We start from the raw sequence: 16,975 nt of genomic DNA on the forward strand, positions 1-16,975 counted from the left end.
AGGCAAATAATCTGGCAATGATTTATATGAAGTTGTCCCTGTAGGTCTTGTACTACTCCCATGAAGTGAAGTCAATAGACGCTTTGCATTGATGTCACGGTATATGAAGCTGTGCATCGATGTCATTCAATCTCTTTCCATCCTGTTCTAACGGTGGATCTCATTGGCTCCCTCTGCTCCAGCGTGTGACTGTGATCCGACGGGGTCCCTGGATAACGGCCTGTGTGACCCCGTGTCGGGCCGCTGCGTGTGTAAAGAGAACGTGGCAGGGGACAGGTGTGATCGCTGTAAATTTGGCTTCTACGGGTTCAGCCAGGCGGACCCCACTGGCTGCCAGAGTAAGAATCTTTACCAAGAGCCAGATCTGCTTGACTCATTCTATATCTATGGTGGCCTCCCTGTGGTTCATCCCTCTCTCTGATTGGTCCTCTGTGTTTAGGGTGCAGGTGTAACTTCCTGGGTAGTGTCCTGACCCCCTACCCATGTGACCAGTTGACAGGCCAGTGTGTATGTCAGCGCCTCGCCACGGGACCCCTGTGTGACCAATGTCTGGTAGGACCATGTGTCCATGACAACCAGTGTTGTAGTGATGGAGTTGATTCTTTCTGTCACATTTATTGTGATTTAGCTCTTACCATAAACTTAATGCCACCAACGTCCTGATTGATCTCTCTCCCTCTCTCTCTCTCTCTCTCTTTCTCTTTCTCTCCATCTCACTCTTGCTGTCTCGCTCTCTAGCCAGGTTACTGGGGTCTGGGGAACACTGTACACACCTGCTCACCTTGTGACTGTGACCATGGAGGAGCCTACAGCAGCACGTGTGTAAAACAGCATTGTACAGTACATAATGACTTCTTAAAGTAACTGTCCAGTGAAAATCTCACTATTTCACTCATATTTTAATTAATTATAAGTCATATTTCATAGAAATCTGGACAGTTACTTCATTTTTTTATATTTTTAAGTCTTTGTATATTGGATAGAGGTGAAAGATGGAGAAGAGTGTGCTGAAATAGCAGTGGGCCAGATTCAAACCCATGCTGCAGTGGTACATGTGCACTGGAGGCAGCTGCCTAGACTGCTAGACCACCCTAGGCCACACTAGACCTTTACTTCACGTAACTGACGTAACACCTGGGGTTTATTCAGTGAGGTGAAACGCTCATCATCAATCACATCTGTTCTACTCAATACATTTCTATGTAAACATTCTGAACGTTTCACCTCTGAAACAGAATACACCCCGGGCTAAGCGTGTTCTGACTTGCCCACTTGTCCAACCTGATTGGCTGTATCTCCCTGTCTGTCATGTCCACAGGTGCTCCTCAGTGGACGGCCAGTGTCAGTGCCTGCCCAACATGGTGGGCCGGAGCTGTGGTGATCCTGCTCCTGGACATTTCCTTGCTGCTCTGGACTACTACCTGTACGAGGCAGAGAACGCTGCCCCACTGGAGGGAAAAAACTCCTCCTCTCTGGTGAGGCCTGAGTATGACCTTTGACCTCCAGCATTGTGGCAAATGGCTGTGGATGGAAAGCTTCAGTGTCAAACTTTTGATCATGGATTTTGTCAGCAATTCAAAAACCCTAAGTTGGTGTCTGTGTGTGTTCCTCTCCCAGTTTAAACCCACAGACATGCCTGTGTGTGAGGAATACTACAGACAGCAGGGCTATGACCTCAAATATCAAAATGGCCGCTTGGTCCTGACCAGGAGAAGCAAGAGACGAGCCAGGAGGAGAAGACAGGGACAGGTACTAGCAATGGCTCAATACCTTACTTACACAGTACTAGTGTAGTACTAATTAGCAACTCACACTGGGTTTCTTTCCATCAGAGGTCCATTCGCCTGGACCCAGGCTCAGCGCTCCAGATTGTGCCCCGGGAGAGGACCCCAGATGTACCAATCACTTGGACCGGCCCAGGATTCGTGCGGGTCCTGGATGGTGCGGGGCTTAGGTTCACTGTGGACAACCTCCCAGCAACCCTTGACTACCATCTAGTCATCCGCTATGAACCAGAGGTGAGGGCAACCATAGCAACTAAAAACATGTGAAACCATGGAAACACGCTGTAAGTGTTGATGTGTGTGCATGTGAAATAGTTTCTGTGTGAATTTGAGCTTATATTTATTGTGCCCTCAAAGTTGGACACTGTGCTTACTTTGGTCTCTGAAGTCGCCAGATGACTGGATGGCCTCTGTGAGCATTGTTCCATTATTGGCTGGTGATGGAGGATGTCCCACTAACCCGACAGGGGAGAAAACACTCACCATACCTGGGGCTGCCAGGTAAAAGGCAACTGCACTCATTATCATAATATATCATCAATATCAACCTAAGGTCACACCCGAGGTGAATTGTACAGTATTTACCTGCATACTCCTAAGTCTGATAACATTATGATCGTGTGTTTGTCCCCAGGGTTGCCATTTTGGATACGCCTGTGTGTCTGAACGCAGGAGGAAGATATTATGTGGACATCACTTTTAGGAAGCAGCCCAACTCTAACCCTCAGTCCAGCTCACATACCCTCATCGACTCAGTGGGAATACCATCACATTATCATTTGTATCATAATATTGTCTGTCATGGGAGATGTAGTCTTCTGAGGTACCCTGTTAAACCCATGCACTTCCTGTTTCTAGATGGGTCTGATCCCTAAGATGGAGTCTGTGCAGGACTTCTGTTCGCAGAGTGAGCTGGACTCGTTCAGAAGATTCCGCTGTGTTGAGTTGGCTGCTGAGCAGGAGATCCTGCCTGATGTGTGTAAGGGCCTCATCGGAAGCCTGTCGGCCCGCATACACAACGGAGCCATGCGTGAGTAAACCATGGCCTAGCCTAAACAATATCTCAACGTTATCACAGTGTACACTGTAGGTATATACTCATTCTGGCAACCGTTCAGAAATCGGAACTTATTTTCAGCTAGCTCTGAGCCCTGAGCGAAGGTATGAGACTTCGAAAAAAGCCAAAGTGGGTGTGTAATGCCATTACCGGTGTCTCCAGTTTGCAGGTGTAACATCCAGGGTTCTCATGGCCCCTCCTGCAGTAAATTCGGAGGGCTCTGTGAGTGCAAGGCCAATGTGGTTGGCCGCTGCTGTGACTCCTGCGCCCCCATGAACTTCGGCTTCGGACCCAACGGCTGTGCACGTATGTCACCATGACAACAGCTTTCTATGGTTACATTCTATGGTTACATACCATAATATATATACACTACTGGTCAAAAGTTTTAGAACACCTACTCATTCAAGGGTTTTTCTTGATTTTTTACTATTTTCTACATTGTAGAATAATAGTGAAGACATCAACACTATGAAATAACACATATGGAATCATGTAGTAACCAAAAAAGTTAAAACTTTGAAAGTTTTTTCAAGTGCAGTCGCAAAAACCATCAAGCGCTATGATGAAACTGGCTCTCATGAGGACCGCCACAGGAATGGAAGACCCAGAGTTACCTCTGCTGCAGAGGATAAGTTCATTAGAGTTACCAGCCTCAGAAAATGCAGCCCAAATAAATGCTTCACAGAGTTCAAGTAACAGACACATCTCAACATCAACTGTTCAGAAGAGACTGTGTGAATCAGGCCTTCATGGTCAAATTGCTGCAAAGAAACCACTACTAAAGGACACCAATAAAAGGAAGAGACTTGCTTGGGCCAAGAAACACGAGCAATGGACATTAGAGTCTGTGTCTTTGTGAGACGCAGTGTGGGTGAACGGATGATCTCTGCATGTGTGGTTCCCACCGTGAAGCATGGAGGAGGAGGTGTGATGGTGTGGGGGTGCTTTGCTGGTGACACTGTCAGTGATTTATTTAGAATTCAAGGCACACTTAACCAGCATGGCTACCACAGCATTCTGCAGCGATACGCCATCCCATCTGGTTTGGGCTTAGTGGGACTATCATTTGTATTTCAGCAGGACAATGACCCAACACACCTCCAGGCTGTGTAAGGGCTATTTTACCAAGAAGGAGAGTGATGGAGTGCTGCATCAGATGACCTCCACAATCCCCCGACCTCAACTAAATTGAGATGGTTTGGGATTAGACGGACGGCAGAGTGAAGGAAAAGCAGCCAACAAGTGCTCAGCATATGTGGGAACTCCTTCAAGACTGTTGGAAAAGCATTCCAGGTGAAGCTGGTTGAGAAAATGCCAAGAGTGTGCAAAGCTGTCATCAAGGCAAGGGGTGGCTATTTGAAGAATCTCAAATCTCATATATATTTTGGTTATTACATGATTCCATACAGTGAGGGAAAAAAAGTATTTGATCCCCTGCTGATTTTGTACGTTTGCCCACTGACAAAGACATGATCAGTCTATAATTTTAATGCTAGGTTTATTTGAACAGTGAGAGACAGAATAACAACAAAAAAATCCAGAAAAATGCATGTCAAAAATGTTATAAATTGATTTGCATTTTAATGAGGGAATTAAGTATTTGACCCCTCTGCAAAACATGACTTAGTACTTGGTGGCAAAACCCTTGTTGGCAATCACAGAGGTCAGACTTTTCTTGTAGTTGGCCACCAGGTTTGCACACATCTCAGGAGGGATTTTGTCCCACTCCTCTTTGCAGATCTTCTCCAAGTCATTAAGGTTTTGAGGCTGACGTTTGGCAACTCAAACCTTCTGCTCCCTCCACAGATTTTCTATGGGATTAAGGTCTGGAGACTGGCTAGACCACTCCAGGACCTTAATGTGCTTCTTCTTGAGCCACTCCTTTGTTGCCTTGGCCGTGTGATTTGGGTCATTGTCATGCTGGAATACCCATCCACGACCCATTTTCAATGCCCTGGCTGAGGGAAGGAGGTTCTCACCCAAGATTTGACGGTACATGGCCCCGTCCATCGTCCCTTTGATGCGGTGAAGTTGTCCTGTCCCCTTAGCAGAAAAACACCCCCAAAGCATAATGTTTCCACCTCCATGTTTGACGGTGGGGATGGTGTTCTTGGGGTCATAGGCAGCATTCCTCCTCCTCCAAACACGGCGAGTTGAGTTGATGCCAAAGAGCTCGATTTTGGTCTCATCTGACCACAACACTTTCACCCAGTTCTCCTCTGAATCATTCAGATGTTCACTGGCAAACTTAAGACGGCCCTGTATATGTGCTTTCTTGAGCAGGGGGATCTTGCGGGCGCTGCAGGATTTCAGTCCTTCACGGCGTAGTGTGTTACCAATTGTTTTCTTGGTGACTATGGTCCCAGCTGCCTTGAGATCATTGACAAGATCCTTCCGTGTAGTTCTGGGCTGATTCCTCACCGTTCTCATGATCATTGCAACTCCACGAGGTGAGATCTTGCATGGAGCCCCAGGCCGAGGGAGACTGACAGTTCTTTTGTGTTTCTTCCATTTGCGAATAATCGCACCAACTGTTGTCACCTTCTCACCAAGCTGCTTGGCGATGGTCTTGTAGCCCATTCCAGCCTTGTGTAGGTCTACAATCTTGTCCCTGACATCCTTGGAGAGCTCTTTGGTCTTGGCCATGGTGGAGAGTTTGGAATCTGACTGATTGATTGCTTCTGTGGACAGGTGTCTTTTATACAGGTAACAAGCTGAGATTAGGAGCACTCCCTTTAAGAGTGTGCTCCTAATCTCAGCTAGTTACCTGTATAAAAGACACCTGGGAGCCAGAAATCTTTTTGATTGAGAGGGGGTCAAATACTTACTTCCCTCATTAAAATGCAAATCAATTTATAAAAAATTTTACATGCGTTTTTCTGGATTTCTTTGTTGTTATTCTGTCTCTCACTGTTCAAATAAACCTACCATTAAAATGATAGACCGATCATTTCTTTGTCAGTGGGCAAACGTACAAAATCAGCAGGGGATCAAATACTTTTTTCCCTCACTGTATGTTATATTTTATAGTTTTGATGTCTTCACTATTATTCTACAATGTAGAAAATAGTAAAAATAAAGAAAAACCCTTGAATGAGGAGGTGTTCTAAAACTTTTGACCCATAGTGTATGTGTTTGAAAAGATGCTGTGAGGTCTTTGTTGTGTTCTAATTGTGACTAAACCTTTTCCTGAATAAGAGAAGATATTCTCTCTTTCTCGTTCTCTTGTCTCTCGCGATCGCTCTCTCTCCCTCCCCCTCCAACCTCCCCTCCTCCAGCGTGTGAGTGTGACCCTCGCGGTGCGGTGGCGGAGCTGTGTGACCAGGTCAGAGGTCAGTGTCCGTGTCGTATGGAGGTGGGTGGGCGACGCTGTGACCGTTGCCTGCCGGGGTACTACAGCTTCCCCCTGTGTCGGCCCTGTGACTGCAACGGCCTGGCTGAACTGTGTGACCAGGACACTGGAGCCTGCCTGGACTGCAGGGAGCACTCCACCGGATACAAATGTGAGAGGTGAAGGTTCTTTCATTCATTTATTTATTCATTCATTCATTTAAACGTTTTTATTCACATTTCCATATTATAATCAACCCATATCTATAGCCTGGTTCCATATCTGTGTGTGCCAACTCCTCTGACTATCATTCTTTCTACAGTCACAGATCTGCCAGTGTACAGTACACACAGTGTCAGTCAGACTGAACAATGAATGTTGTGTGTTTGGTTGCTCCAGGTGTGTGGAGGGTTACTTTGGTGACCCAGTCTCCAGGGAGCCCTGTGAGCCTTGTCTGTGTCCTGACACTCAGTCCAGTGGACGGTTCTTCGCCAGCACCTGCAACAAGGACCCAGAGTCTGGTAGCCTGACCTGTGACTGCCTGACTGGACACACAGGTGTGTTTGTGTGTTTATGTAGGTGCATGTGCACTCTTTTCAACATTTGATGAAGCTACTGGCTAGTTTGACTGCTCAATACTGACCTTTGAACCACGTTTCTCTCCCCGCCCATATTCCATTCAGGTCTCTTCTGTGATGCCTGCTCTGCTGGTTTCTACAGTGGCCTGACCAAGCCGGGTGGCGGCTGCGTGGAGTGTCTCTGTAACAACAACATCGACCCTGCTGACAGTGACGCGTGTGACAGTGTGACGGGCGAGTGTTTGCGTTGCCTCCACAACACCCAGGGACCCAACTGTCAGAGCTGTAGGCCTGGCTACTATGGAGACGCACTGGCCCAGGACTGCAAAGGTATAGCAGGGACACACAGTATCAAAATTGTCATCAAATCCCATGACTGTTTGGATATGATATGTGGCTATTTATGTGTGTTTTACTGTCTTTATTTTTGTTTGTGTGTTCCCCAGAGTGCTCCTGTGACCGGCAGGGGACGGATGTGACCCAGTGCCCTCTGGGCAGCCCGTGTTTCTGTGACCCGCTGACAGGTCAGTGCCCGTGTCGGGCAGGCGCGGTGGGAACGCTGTGTGACGAGTGTGCCAACGGCTTCTGGAACATTCAGGGAGAGTCCGGGTGCCAACCATGCAAATGTGATCCTGCTAACTCCTTCAATAACCACTGTGACAAGGCAAGGCCTCAATACTCCCTAGCACTTCATTTTACATACTTGGATAATGGATAAATTAAGATATATAGTCAGGTCCAAAATTATTGGAACCCTTGATAACGATGAGCAAAAACGACTGTATAAAATTATATATTTTATAGTATACTATTATAATTGCTCAAAGAAACATTTTGTTTAAAGGGGCAGTCAAAAATGGGATTTTCCTGTGTTTTATATACACTGAGTGTACAAGACATTAGGAACTCCTTCCTAATATCAAGTTGCACCCCCTTTTGCCCTCAAAACAGCCTCAATTCATCGGGGCATGGACTCTACAAGGTGTCGAAAGCGTTCCACAGGGATTCTGGCACATGTTGACTCCAATGCTTCGCACAGTTATGTCAAGTTGGCTGGATGTCCTTTGGGTGGTGGACCATTCTTGATACACATTGGAAACTGTTCAGCGAGAAAAAGGCACTTCAATCTTTTGTCTTGCCTATTCACATTCTGAATGGCACACATACATAATCAATTTCTCAATTGTCTCAAGGCTTAAAGTCTCCTCCCTTTCATCTACACTGATTTGAAGTGGATTTAACTGGTGACATCAATAAGGGATCATAGCTTTCACCTGGATTCAACTGGTCAGTTATTATGGACAAAACTGAGCAAGATTATCTTTGTTTTTCAAACGGCAGCCAAGCATCGATCATCAAGTCACCAGGATATTTATTGGAAAAGAGCATCAAGCTAATCACTGAGCACTTTATTTACATTTACGTCATTTAGCAGACGCTCTTATCCAGAGCTTTATGATGGTTATTATATCAATATTTGCGCATTAAAGGTGTATCCACCGCCATTTTTCTTTTACACCTTGATCACACCTTTGCCTAGCGTATTCTGTTTTGTCGACATTTGGAAATGTACCGCCAGATTTGCTGTTTCCATCAGGCCTGTCGTGCCATTTTTATTATCCCACATAAAAAGGGTTGGAAACCTGGTTTCTGTGATTGTTTTCATTTAAAATTGTCAAAAAGTAACAGCTTCTTAGCAAAAAGCAATTTCTCAAGCAAGAATTTAGCTAAAACTTTATTGGAGTGATCTGAGTGAGGGACCTAATTGGAGGAGCCTAATGGGAGGGATATGTAACCTGAAAACTAGCTGTTATTGGCAAATCTACACTGAGTGTACAAAACATTAAGGACACCATGACCTAGACTGACCAGGTGAATCCAGGTGAAAGCTATGATCCCTTATTGATGTCCCAAATTGATGTTAAATCCACTTCAATCAGTGTAGATGAAGGGGAGGATACCAGTTTAAGATGGATTTTTAAGCCTTGAGACATGGATAATTTATGTGTGCCATTCAGAGGGTGACTGGGCAAGACAAAATATTTAAGTGCCTTTGAACGGGGTATGGTAGTAGGTGCCAGCTGCACCGGTTTGTGCCAAGACCTGCAACGCTACTGGGTTTTTCATGCTCAACAGTTTCCCATATGTATCAAGAATGGTCCACCACCCAAAGGACATCCAGCCAACTTGACACAACTGTGGGAAGCATTGGAGTCAACATGAGCCAGCATCCCTGTGGAATGCTTTCAACACCTTGCAGAGTCCATACCCCAATGAATTGAGGCTGTTCTGAGGGCAAAAGGCAGGGGGTGCAACTCTCGATATTAGGAAGGAGTTCCTAATGTTTTGTATACTCAGTGGAAATCACGTTTTTGACTGCACTGCCCCTTTAAACTAAATCACATTCTCTGAGCAATTGTATTAGTGTACTATAAAATAATTGTACAAAAAAAATGTTGCATACAATATAGCTCAGTATTTGTATCATTTATTTTATACAGTCTTCTTTGCTCATCTTTATCAAGGGTGCCAATAATTATGGACCTGACTGTATTCTATAGTAGCCCATACTATATTGGTAAGTCTTCATATTTGACTCTATAGGTGACTGGTCAGTGCCAGTGTCATACTGAGTTTGGAGGCAGACAGTGTGATGAGTGTGGGGAGAATCACTTTGGGAACCCTGACCTGCAGTGTGTCTGTAAGTTGTGGCCGAAAGTGATTATTGATGATGGCTAAGTATTGGGTATTTTAGTTTCTAGCACCACAAAGAGAGACAATGGTGTTTCACCGTAAAAGAAGAATGATTGACACTTGTCCCTTCCCTTCTTATCCTGTCTCCATAGCCTGTGATTGTAACATGGAGGGTACCGACCGCCCCGCCTGTGACCCATTGACTGGTGAGTGTCTGTGCCGCATTGGTGTGATGGGCATCTTCTGTGACGAGTGTGCCCCTGGGTATGACCAAGTCTTCCCCGCCTGCACCCCGTGCCACCCCTGTGCCGTCCTGTGGGCGGACAACGTCACCGATGTCCACCGTGCCGCCCAGAGGATGCGCACCTTCATCCCTCACCACAGCGAGCAGCTAGAATCTGGACACAGTCGTCAGTGGCAACGAATGCTGGAGATGCACTCCAAGCTGGACTATTTGGTGAACCTGACAGAGAGCTCTTTACCTCGGGTGAAAGACGTGGAGAAGCTGTCTGTCAGAATCTCGTATGTAAACAACAATCTCTCACTTTTTTCCTTTCTGAATATTATTGTTCAACAGTTTGTATTTGTACTTATTAGGGATCCCCAGCTACTATTCCTGGGGTCCACACATATTAAAGCACTTACATTACATATAAAACAAAAGATAAAACAGTACATCATATAAAATTATTACACCACTACATATCCACAATACAAAATGTATAATACCATCATACAACAATATCACAATGTATGCGTGTTTCTGTACCTTCACAGTCCCCGCTGTTCCATAAGGTGTATTTTTACCTGTTTTTAAAAATCTGATTCTACTGCTTGCATCAGTTACCTGATGTGGAATAGAGTTCCATGTATTCATGGCTCTATGTAGTACTGTGCGCCTCCCATAGTCTGTTCTGGACTTGTGAAGAGACCTCTGGTGGCATGTCTTGTGGGGTATGCATGGGTGTCCGAGCTGTGTGCTAGTATTTTAAACAGACAGCTCAGTACATTCAGCTTGTCAACACCTCTTAAAAAAACAAGTAGTGATGAAGTCAATCTCTCTTCCACTTTGAGCCATGAGAGACTGACATGCATGTCATTAATGTTAGCTCTCTGTGTACTTTTAAGGGGCAGCCCTGCAGCCCTGTTCTGAGCCAACTGCAATTTCCCTAAGTCCCTCTTTGTGGCACCTGACCACACTACTAAACAGTAGTCTAGGTGTGACAAAACTAGGGCCTGTAGGACCTGCCTTGTTGATATTGTTGTTAAGAAGGCAGAGCAGCGCTTTATTATGGACAGACTTCTCCCCATCTTAGCTACTGTTGTATCAATATGTTTTGACCATGACAGTTTACAATCCAGGGCTACTCCAAGCAGTTTAGTCACCTCAACATGCTCAATTATATATTACATTATTCATTATGAGATGTAGTTGAGGTTTAGGATTTAGTGAATGATTTGTCCCAAATACAATGCTTTTAGTTTTAGAAATATTTAGGACTAACTTATTCCTTGCCACCCATTCTGAAACTAACTGCAGCTCTTTGTTAACTATTGCAGTAATTTTAGTTGCTGTAGTAGCTGACGTGTATAGTGTTGAGTCATCTGCATACATAGACACACTGGCTTTACTCAAAGCCAGTGGCATGTCACTAGTAAAGATTGAAAAAAGTAAGGGGCATAGACAGCTGCCCTGGGGAATTCCTGATTCTACCTGGATTATGTTGGAGAGGCTTCCATTAAAGAACACCCTCTGTGTTCTGTTAAAGTAACTCTTTATCCACATTATAGCAGGGAGTGTAAAGCCATAACACATACGTTTTTCCAGCAGCAGACTATGATTGATAATGTCAAAAGCCGCACTGAAGTCTAACAAAACAGCCCCCACAAACATTTTATCATCACTTTCTCTCAGCCAATCATCAGTCATTTGTGTAAGTTGAACCATGAGGTGAAGTGATTTACACTATATGTTGGCAGTAACCTTGGAGCTGTACACATTTTCCTTCCTCACAGGAAGCTCAAAGACACAATAGACCCCAACGCCATCATCATGGACTCATCATCTCTTCTGAACACTGAGATCGACAACATCCACCATGAGTTCAAGATGCTGTTGGATAACTTAAGGAACAAAATCAGCGAGGTGCCAACACTAGATCCAAAGGAAATGCAGGGTACATATGGCCATATTGTTCTTTTAAAAAATTGAATTCACTGTAACTTCACTGTGTGTAGAGAGCAACTCTATATAATGTAATTGATCAAATGTAAAGTGTGTTTCTGACTTGTGTGGACTTTTATTTTGATGCTGATCCAGAGGCCCTGGAGAAGATCCGGAAGCTGCATGCAGACTTCATGGCTGAAGAGAAGAAGGTGAAGGATGCCGAGAGGGCCCTGGAGAACTCCATGGACACACGGCAGGAGGTCAAAGACCATCTGTCCAGCTGCATCATCTTGGGAGACATGGAGGTGCTGGAGAAGAATGTCAAGGCTCTGAGTGTGGCCAAACTCAACAAAAACGTGAGTGTCCCTTATAGTAGTGCTTGCACTGCATGCATCAAAAGAGTGATGTGTTAGCGTGAATGGCAGTCTGTTTCAATTGTCGCCAGCACCATGTTGGTAGTCAGCCATGGAAATATTCGGATATAAACCATGTTACACTCTTTGGCTCCTCCTAGATCTGTGGAGCGCCAGGCGATGAGGAATGCTCTAAATCAGAGTGTGGGGGTGCGCTGTGTCGAGACTTCCTGGGACAGAGAGAATGTGGGGGTCCTACATGCAAGGGCAGCGTCCCTGTGAGCCACAACGCCACAGAAACAGCTGAGCAAGTAGAGAATGACCTTATCGACCTGCTCCAAAAACTAGGGGACTCCAAGATCAAGGCATGTTCCCAAGGAAAACTCTACAGATGTATTACTTTATTTTTGCTTTCAAATGAAAGAGTGTATGACACAAGTCTCAATTTATCCTGTTCAGATCAATGAGGCCAAACAGATGACCCAAGGCACCCATGAGCAGGCAGAGAAGCTACAGAAGAAGATCACTGACAGCAAGAAGAAGTTTAACAGGGAGAAGAACGACACCAAGGACCTCATCAATAGGGTCAAAGACTACCTCACAGGTCGGCTGGACATAAGCTTGAAATGTCCATGTAAAGATCCCTTAAAAACGTGATTTGTTGACTTGACTTGTGTGGCTGACTTCTCTGCTAACAGATGATATGGTGGCACCAGAGGACATAGAGAATTTGGTCAATGCTGTTCTGGCCTTCCAGCTGCCGGGCTCTCCGGACGACATCCGCTCCATGATCCAGAACATCCGGGGCGTGCTGACCAACTTCACTGAGTTCAAGGAGGATCTGAAAAAACTGAAGGACCAAGCCAAGACAGCCCAGGACCTGCTGGAGAAAGCTCAAGATATCAGGTTAGCCAGTACCATATGTTTTATATGCGTAGCTGTCACTTTGTATAAACCAGCATGCTAAATGACCATATTTGTACCATGGTTGTCAATGTGTTAGGGACAGAACCAAGGGTATTGATGTTACGGATATCAAGAAAACCATGGCGGACACTGAGAATACACAGGACAAGGTTGAGCAAGACCTGGAGAAGGCTAAGGAAAGCAATGGCATGGCGGACCAGATGATTAAAGAGGTAATTCTCTCTTAACACCTTCAAACTCTCTCTCGCTCTCTCTCTGTGTCTCTGTCCCTCTACCCATTCCTGCTTGTGCGTATTTGTATTAGTCTAAACATCCATCAGACTCTCCACCTCTTCATCTCGCAGAAGAAAGAATGTTCTTTCTCATAACTTGATGTATTTGTCATGGCCCTCAGATTGAGAAGAAACTGAACAACATAGAGACTAACTTGAACTCTACTAGAACTCCAGAGATGCTGGAGGAGATTGAGGCTCTGAAGAACAAGACAGAGATGAACAGAGAGCAGGCGGAACAGGCCAAAGCTGATGCAGATGCAGCCCTAGGTACCGCTACTGACGCAGAGAAGGTACGTTGTGTCCACTTAATTACCACTACTCACATACCACTTTGGTACTATGTCATGATACTGTGAGTATAATCCTAAATAGGTATGGGGTTTTGTTTTTCTATGACTTATTTGCCAGGGGCTTGACAAGGTGAATGTGCTGTTTGATAAGCTAAAGAATGGAAACATAAACCAGGGCAATAATGAAGTGGCCAACGAACGCCTGAAGAACATTACTATGGAGGCAGAGAAAATCGCAAAATACGTTCAAGATCAAATTCAACAAATTGACGGTAAGTCTCAGGACTTTAAAACAGAGCTATCCAACTCATATCCTGGAGAGCCACTAGGTGTGCAGGCTTTTGTTCCACATCAGCAGGAACACACCCATTTCAAAGAATCCACTAATCATGGTCTTCATTTTCTCTTTGTTGCTTCAGACTTGGAGAAAAAGATCCAAGACTTAATCAGAAACAAAGAGGACAAGGCCAAGGAGGTTGCCATGTTGCTGGAGACGGTAGAAGCCCTCCAAAAGGAGATTGCTGCACGTGTGGATGGGTACATTAACTGTACCTCCTAAGACCCCAGGTGGATCAAGAGATGATTCAGGGTTCTATCTTCAAGGGGATATACAGGGTCACAGACTTCGAGCAATTATTATAATGCCGACTTTATAAGCATGTCATTACAGGTGACATAGGCAGCACTGAAAACTTTCTATAATACCTGTGTAATGATTTTGCTGTCAACTCTGTCATTTCAAGAGATTGAAATTATATTCATGCATACTGAAATTTCTCAATGAAAGATATGGGTAATGGAATTGACCCCAAACCATGACCAGGAGTAGTCCAATAAGCGAATTGCTATAATAATGATCTTATCTTGAGTGTGCGGAATGGCATTGATATGTATTATTTTACATATTTAACTTTTATTTAGCTTCTTCTCTTTATTTGACTTCACTTATTGAAGACATGCTCAAAAGGGTCTGATTCTGGAACCTGGTCCTATTCTGATGCAATATCAAATATGGGTTCTCTCAGGTTGGAGGATGTATTGTGTCAAATGAATGTCCTTACATACTGTTTATTGCAGCTAGACAGGGAACTTCCCTTCCCTTTCTGCTTTAGCTCGAGTTTTGCGACTGAATTTGAGTGTAGTTCTCCTAAACCGCCACATGGAGGCGTTTGGTGATCATAAAACTGAGTTGAGAAAGAAGCCTCTTGTATGCGCATTCTTTACTGTCTTGTGATATGTATTATTATGTTTCAACCTGACCTACTGCTTAAATGGTCTAATGTGAAAAAAAGGGGGAAAGCTTTCTTGCTGACCTTTTTCAGGTTTTTATGCTATTCTACCTCTAAATTTTCCCCAATTATTTTCCAGTTTGTACCCTGGTCTTTGGTGGAAGTAGATCTCTTTGTAAGATTTGACTGGTATTTCGTGAGCTTGTTATTTTTCTGAAACGATGGTGCCCCCAGCCTAGCTGGAGGTGATGAGATTCAACACACTATTAGGTTTGGAATGGGTCCCAGCTGGGTTTGGAATGCATCCATTTGTCATTACTATGGCCCCGGAATGTTCACTCTCTCTTGCCTTTTGTACAGGTCGGCATTAAATGTACATTGTCCATTTTGTAATTGACGTGTAAAATCCTAGATGTCAGTTGCATTTTATTTTTATTTAACCTTTATTTAACCAGGTAAGCCAGTTGAGAACAAGTTCTCATTTACAACTGCGACCTGGCCAAGATAAAGCAAAGCAGTGCGATAAAAACAACAACACAGAGTTACATATGGGGTAAAACAAAACATAAAATCAAAAAATACAACAGAAAATATATATACAGTGTGTGCAAATGTAGCAAGTTATGGAGGTAAGGCAATAAATAGGCCATAGTGCAAAATAATTACAATTTAGTATTAACACTGGAATGATAGAGGTGCAAGAGATGATGTGCAAATAGAGATATTTGCTAATGAGCAAAATAAATAACAATATGGGGATGAGGTAGTTGGGTGGGCTAAATTCTGATGGGCCGTGTACAGGTGCAGTGATCGGTAAAGTGCTCTGACAACTGATGCTTAAAGTTAGTGAGGGAGATAAGAGTCTCCAGCTTCAGAGATTTTTGCAGTTCGTTCCAGTCATTGGCAGCAAAGAACTGGAAGGAATGGCGGCCAAAGGAGGTGTTGGCTTTGGGGATGACCAGTGAGATATACCTGCTGGAGCGAATACTACGTGTGGGGGTTGCTATGGTGACCAATGAGCTAAAATAAGACAGGGATTTGCCTAGCAGTGATTTATAGATGACCTGGAGCCAGTGGGTTTGGCGACAAATATGTAGTGAGGACCAGCCAACAAGAGCATACAGGTCACAGTGGTGGGTAGTATATGGGGCTTTGGAGACAAAACGGATGGCACTGTGATAGACTACATCCAATTTGCTGAGTAGAGTGTTGGAGGCTATTTTGTAAATGACATCGCCGAAGTCAAGGATCGCTAGGATAGTCAGTTTTACGAGGGCATGTTTGGCAGCATGAGTGAAGGAGGCTTTGTTGCGAAATAGGAAGCCGATTCTAGATTTAACTTTGGATTGGAGATTCTTAATGTGAGTCTGGAAGGAGAGTTTACAGTCTAACCAGACACCTAGATATTTGTAGTTGTCCACATACTCTAGGTCAGACCCGTCGAGAGTAGTGATTCTAGTCGGGTGCGCGGGTGCAAGCAGCGTTCGGTTGAAGAGCATGCATTTAGTTTTACTAGTGTTTAAGAGCAGTTGGAGGCTACTGAAGGAGTGTTGTATGGAATTGAAGCTCGTTTGGAGGTTTGTTAACACAGTGTCCAATGAAGGGCCAGATGTAGACAGATCTAGAACCTGGCAACAAAGGCTGCTAACTCAGTTCAATTGTATACAGCACAATGTCTTACTGAAGCAAAACAAACATGGCACTTAACCATTAACAGCTGGATGGAAATTACATTAGTAGTAAGTGGTGTGTTCTCCTCACCACAAAACATGGTCAATGAGATGGAAAAAGGTAGAGAGAGATAAATAAGATAAAGAGAGGTAGAGAAAGTAAAAGCAAGGGGGGGGGTCTGAAAGTGTGTGCGGTACGAGATGGATTCTAATACCTCAGAGTTCGCGGCTGCTGAGAAAGTCGCCAAGTACACCCCGATTGCTCGATACATTATGGTTGCCCTGAAAGTGAGGAAGGTAAAAGTGTTTGGCTTTCCACTGGGAGCCCGAGGGAAGTGGCCAATCAGAAATGAGAGGTTGCTAATGAACTTGGGGGTGAATTGTTCACGGAGGAAACAATTGGCCAAGCTATTCAGCAGGAGGGCTCTCCTGTACTCCCTGGATGTCCTTAGGGACTTCTATAGAACTGATGGGAAGATGGTGAGCTCGGATGAGGAGAGCGATGATGATCAACCTTAGGCTCAGTAGGCGACTATTGAGGAGTGCCTGCTGGTATAGAGGTACTTTCACCATTCTTCCCTAACGCTGCCCTGACCTTGGTTAGGAGAATTCCCAGA

The 16,975-nt window shown here is 44.6% G+C and overlaps 1 protein-coding gene across 2 annotated transcripts in view; it reads left to right on the plus strand.

Moving 5' to 3' along the window:
* LOC121576901 (laminin subunit beta-4) overlaps nt 1-14,659 on the plus strand; it is a 63,856-nt gene extending 49,197 nt beyond the window's left edge. For both annotated transcript variants that reach the window (XM_045223569.1, XM_041890458.2), the window contains 25 exons: nt 183-338; nt 440-552; nt 739-818; nt 1,319-1,475; nt 1,618-1,749; nt 1,833-2,018; nt 2,173-2,285; nt 2,419-2,539; nt 2,643-2,814; nt 3,004-3,147; nt 6,123-6,354; nt 6,575-6,732; nt 6,859-7,083; nt 7,200-7,417; nt 9,358-9,454; nt 9,600-9,969; nt 11,464-11,624; nt 11,768-11,970; nt 12,129-12,332; nt 12,427-12,571; nt 12,666-12,873; nt 12,971-13,106; nt 13,289-13,459; nt 13,578-13,731; nt 13,879-14,659. In XM_045223569.1, the coding sequence (XP_045079504.1) occupies nt 183-338; nt 440-552; nt 739-818; nt 1,319-1,475; nt 1,618-1,749; nt 1,833-2,018; nt 2,173-2,285; nt 2,419-2,539; nt 2,643-2,814; nt 3,004-3,147; nt 6,123-6,354; nt 6,575-6,732; nt 6,859-7,083; nt 7,200-7,417; nt 9,358-9,454; nt 9,600-9,969; nt 11,464-11,624; nt 11,768-11,970; nt 12,129-12,332; nt 12,427-12,571; nt 12,666-12,873; nt 12,971-13,106; nt 13,289-13,459; nt 13,578-13,731; nt 13,879-14,018 (4,196 nt within the window). In that variant the 3' untranslated portion in view covers nt 14,019-14,659. The remainder of the gene's footprint in view (nt 1-182; nt 339-439; nt 553-738; nt 819-1,318; nt 1,476-1,617; nt 1,750-1,832; nt 2,019-2,172; nt 2,286-2,418; nt 2,540-2,642; nt 2,815-3,003; nt 3,148-6,122; nt 6,355-6,574; nt 6,733-6,858; nt 7,084-7,199; nt 7,418-9,357; nt 9,455-9,599; nt 9,970-11,463; nt 11,625-11,767; nt 11,971-12,128; nt 12,333-12,426; nt 12,572-12,665; nt 12,874-12,970; nt 13,107-13,288; nt 13,460-13,577; nt 13,732-13,878) is intronic.
* The last annotated feature ends 2,316 nt before the right edge of the window (nt 14,660-16,975 follow it).

The sequence above is a fragment of the Coregonus clupeaformis genome, chromosome 11 (genome assembly GCF_020615455.1).
Source record: "Coregonus clupeaformis isolate EN_2021a chromosome 11, ASM2061545v1, whole genome shotgun sequence".
Classification (NCBI taxonomy): domain Eukaryota; kingdom Metazoa; phylum Chordata; class Actinopteri; order Salmoniformes; family Salmonidae; genus Coregonus; species Coregonus clupeaformis.